This window comes from Notothenia coriiceps, unplaced genomic scaffold (genome assembly GCF_000735185.1).
Source record: "Notothenia coriiceps isolate Sejong01 unplaced genomic scaffold, NC01 NC01_scaffold00016962, whole genome shotgun sequence".
Taxonomy (NCBI): domain Eukaryota; kingdom Metazoa; phylum Chordata; class Actinopteri; order Perciformes; family Nototheniidae; genus Notothenia; species Notothenia coriiceps.
In genome coordinates, this window is record NW_011349663.1 from 1 (window position 1) to 4,594 (window position 4,594).

The following is a 4,594-nucleotide window of genomic DNA, read 5'->3' on the forward strand; positions in this document are numbered from 1 at the left end:
TACAAGTAGAAGAAAAGTTAGTATGGTGATTTCAGATAACACAGGAGCTAGAACCCACCTGCTTCTTTTAAATCAGCTGTGTGGGAACATTTCGGGTTTAGGGCTGCAACAAACGACTAATTTGATAATCGATAATGAAACGATTAATCGACTATGCGGACTATTATGCCTTGCACAATTTCTCAAACGCTCTTATTTAGCCATCAACTTTTAGATTTAGCTTGAGGTTGTTTTAGGCATGTGGAAACTAACAATGAAGACAATAAAGATGAATACTTGATTTAAAAATACATATATTATTAAATTAACGAAACACATTTTGAACAAAATTAACATTGCTTTTTATTTAAATTAAATAAATAATATTTCAGATCAAAAGAAACAACAGTGTTTTAACAAATCGTATTAAACAATGTGATAACAGAACTGTAAACAGAATAGCTGAAACTTTAACAAAATAAATAACTCAGTTACCTCTAATCATTAACCCATGTTTGTATAATGAAGTTAACTCCGTGTGTTGCTGCTAGCATACATAACACCTAACGTGGAAACGTTACTTGTGGATGGGGCGCTACTAGAAAGACAGTCAAACCCGATGCATTTCTCCGTCTGAATGTGGTGCACTTTTGCTAAATGTTTAGACAAATTGCTCGTGTTACTGCCCTTACATGCTAAACTCTTATTGCACTTTTGGCAACGAGCATTGTCCACATCGAGACGGGTAAAGCTTAACCACACCTCGGAGCGCGTTCACTCCGCCATCTATGTGTGTTGCTGCATGTAGCAGCTGTGTATGTGTAAACTGCCCCGCCCCCTCGCACACAGACCGGGGAGAGAGATCTCGTCTGATCGAAAATACATCATAGACGCATTTATTTGTCTTTTTGCATATTAGAAACGAGTTGGCGACACTAAGACTGCGATATAATGTTTTTGTAGCAACAATACATGACATATACCGATAAAAAGACCAATAACGTTGGAGCTTAACGGCGCGTAAAACACGTGATGACGTCACCAACGAATCGACGACTGAATTAGTTGGCAACTAATTTGGTAATCGATTTTAATCGATTAAGTTGATTAGTTGTTGCACCCCTATTTCAGCCGATCTTCCGTTAAAATATGCAACTAAGATATAGGTTTAAGAAACAGTTGAAGATTGATTTGTACGTGATTCTTTATTTAGTAAACTCACTTTTCATGTGGTATTCCTGATAATGCTGCAATATGGACCAGAAATCCGTGTCAAAATCTGCAGCTGGTAATGTTAGCTGTTAGCATTCGTTGGGCAGCACAGTCCTGCCTGGCTAAAAAAAAACGAGCTTTGAGCTAATATTGGGTAACAATATGATGCTCAATTCAGTAAACATGTTGGAGAAAGAAATCTTGTAAAAATGTGTATGTTAGTAAGGAAGTACAGTTGTTTCACAGCAGTATAAACCAGATATTAGAATATATTATGAACTGTGTAACTACCTTACTTGCTCTTAGCAGCTTATAATACATAAATCTAACTCTTTTTTAACCAAAGCAAATATTCAAATGGAAAAAAAAACATTTCGTATCATTTCAATAGTTTTTTTTGCGAAAATAGCTATAGATGACACTGACAAAAATGACATGTCCCAAAGGCATTACTATATACATGAGTGTTTATAAAAAGTATAGTGGAGTGCTGAAAGTTTGCAACCATAACCATGTATACCAGCTTACATAAAAATAACAATAAGAAAATGATTGGTAAATCAGCAAAACAGCGTCATCCGGAAAAAAACACGATTGGTGAATCTCTCATTTAAGTGGCACCGAATGCTAATAAGAGTTTGACTTCCCAAATATTATATATCAATCGGAAATCACAGAGCAATGTAATGTTTATTAAGCTAATGTACCAGATTTAAACCTCTGTAATTATGATACACACAGACCTGCAAAAAGACGGTGGAGTGTGTCTACTGTCACAAAATCGCGACGGTGTCCTCCACCATCATGGAAAGAGACCAAAAGGGCAAAGTCCAGCTTTACTGTTCGTCTTCATGTGTTGAGCTGAGTCGACCCCCCCAACACATTCTCACTGGTAGGACACAGACACACAACCACATGTATTAAAGGGGCCCTATCATGCTTTTGGGGTTTTCCCTTTCCTGTAGGGTGTTGTATATGTTTTTGTGCAGGTAAATGGTCTGCATGGCTCAAATCCCTGTGTTCCCTCTAAAGGGAGTTTGTCTCCCCCACATAGTAACATCATTATGTAACACTTGCGCTTCTAGTGGCTTAGGGCTCCAACACACACTGTACATTATAGGCTAAAGGGTGGGACATCTCTAAGCAGTTGACTAATCACAACAGCTAACCAATCAGAGCAGACTGGGCTCTGGTTTCAGACAGAGGTTGAAAATAGGTGGTGCAGCACAGGCAGTATGAGAAAAATAAAGAGCTTTTTGAACATTAAAGAATGGAGACATGTCACAGTAGAGACACAACATACAAATATGAACCTGAAAATGAGTATAATGGGGCCCCTTTAAATGTATAACAGGTGGCTCATTACTTTTCTTTAATGAATAGGGTTTAATCTTATTTTACAGTGTGTAGCTTCAAGCACCTCCAAAGCATGGAAAAGGGAAAGCATGTTTCATTATTAGTTAAAACACAAACTACATAGCATTTTTTTATTTAATTTTTTACGTTATCTTTTTCCCTTAGGTGCTGCGTTCCCCTGCTGCGAGTGCAACGTGTCGGCTGTTCCTCAGTATCACCTGGCCATGGTGGACGGAACCATCCGCAACTTCTGCTCCTACGACTGCGTTTCTATCTATAGGGTAAGAACAGTTTTGTTTCTAATCATGGAGCATGTGTTGGTTTTGTAGATTTGACATAGGTGTAATTTTCCCCTACATGTCTCCACAGAAGTCCGGTAACACCTCTCAGCCAGACCTGACCAATGGAACCCCCGCTCTCAGGGACCCCAAAGCAGGACCCTCTGCCGGGGCCAGCTCAGTCCCTCCCCTCCCTCAGGACCACCCGTCTTCTGTAGCCTTCCCGGGCCACCATCCCAGTCATACCTCAGTGCCCCCGCTCGAGCCTCCCTCCCAGGTCCCCGCCAAAACGCCTGCTGTTCAGCCTATGAAACCAGCAGAAGGGGGGCCCAAGGAAATATCCAAGTTGACCTGCCATCAGTGCAGCAAAGAGTTCAGCATAAAGCCGCTGCTGTTCAGTCACCAGGTAAGGAGCCCAGATCACATATTATGACTGCTGCTGAGTTGTCCAAAAAACAGATCAAAATGTCTTTTCCTGACAATTTCTCTTTAACCTTCGAGAAAATCGTCAAGGGTTTGAAGCAAAATGTGAAGGAGAAATTATTAGGACTGAGGTAGAATCAATGTGCCTCAGCGAAAACCTCTAAAACTACAAAATTCAGTAGATGAACAACTAAAAGTGCATCTCGATACTTTTTTGTTTGATGTGTGCTTTATAAACTTTGACAACAGTGAGAAATATATCAACTCATTAGCAGGGTTTGAATTCAAATTAAAGAAATTAAAGGGAAACTATATGATTGCTCGCGCTCAACCTCCTGTCAACTAATTTAAATCAACATGAATCCCATTAGTATGAGCGCATTTAGATATTTGAATACTGAAAAATGTACGCATTATGCATAGCCTGTACGGCAGGGGTCGGCAAATAAGTTTTACTTATTTATTTTTATCGGAATTCTTTTCTCTGAGCCACTAGATGGCGGGCCGGAACATAATCAAAGGCGTTCAAATGACAATCACATTTCCATGCTCACCCCAGGGCTGGGAGATGGGGTTACAAGTCTCGCGTCTTGTGCTGCATTCACTTGCACTCGGACATTAAGTAGACCCTCCAGAAAAACGCGATTCTGCGATCGCAGAATTTACCGCATAATCAGCAAAATGGCGCAGATTTTTAAAAAGCCGCATATTTATCAAAAGGCCGCATAATCCCCGCATTTTTCCACACAAAGTTGAGAAGAAAAAAAAGTTAACTCGTCGTGACGTCATCAGCTCGCGCATCACAGAATGTAAACAACACTGTATAGAGCTCATTTAGCAACGAACATTTCTACTAAAGACCGGGCAAAAAGTGGGGGGAAACTATTCTGCACCCCGTGCAACTGTGTGTTGCAGCATAAGAGAAAATCGACGGTGGCGACCCACTTTGATTCATTCAAACATTCGAAAATGCTTTCTGCTGCTGCGGACAAGAAAGCCATTCAACTCCCGTTCACCGAGGGATCAACCTCCAAAACCCTTTCGAGGGCTACAATAAACGAAGTGAGTAGCCTACAAGATTGAAGCTGGTCAGATAACGAACGAGTAAATGAATACAGAATGAGGCGGAGAAGTGTGTGTGGGGGGGGGGTGTGTGTGTGTGTGTGAGATTAAAATAGCCCAATTGCTTTTACAATAAATAAACATTGAATGTGTTTAATTGAATAGTAAAGGGGTTTAACGTTAGTGGTAGGTTGTGTGTGAGAGAGAATAAATAAGACAGCCCAATATTTAAAAAAATTGTTATTCTTTTCCCCCGCATATTTAGCATATTTCGCAACTTTCCG

General features: G+C 40.2%; 1 protein-coding gene across 1 annotated transcript; it reads left to right on the plus strand.

Moving 5' to 3' along the window:
- Positions 1-1,928: 1,928 nt before the first annotated feature.
- LOC104949967 (zinc finger MYM-type protein 4-like) lies at positions 1,929-3,479 on the plus strand. The gene is made up of 3 exons (XM_010776410.1): positions 1,929-2,083; positions 2,713-2,828; positions 2,917-3,479. The coding sequence occupies exons 1-3, from the start codon at positions 1,996-1,998 to the stop codon at positions 3,256-3,258; spliced, it is 546 nt and encodes a 181-aa protein (XP_010774712.1). The 5' UTR covers positions 1,929-1,995; the 3' UTR covers positions 3,259-3,479.
- The last annotated feature ends 1,115 nt before the right edge of the window (positions 3,480-4,594 follow it).

Coding starts and splice junctions, on each gene's coding strand:
- LOC104949967 (XM_010776410.1), top strand. CDS start 1,996: ATGGAAAGAGACCAAAAGGGCAAAGTCCAGCTTTACTGTTCGTCTTCA. Junction 2,084..2,712: donor CCCCCAACACATTCTCACTG/GTAGGACACAGA, acceptor TTTTTCCCTTAG/GTGCTGCGTTCCCCTGCTGC. Junction 2,829..2,916: donor ACTGCGTTTCTATCTATAGG/GTAAGAACAGTT, acceptor ATGTCTCCACAG/AAGTCCGGTAACACCTCTCA.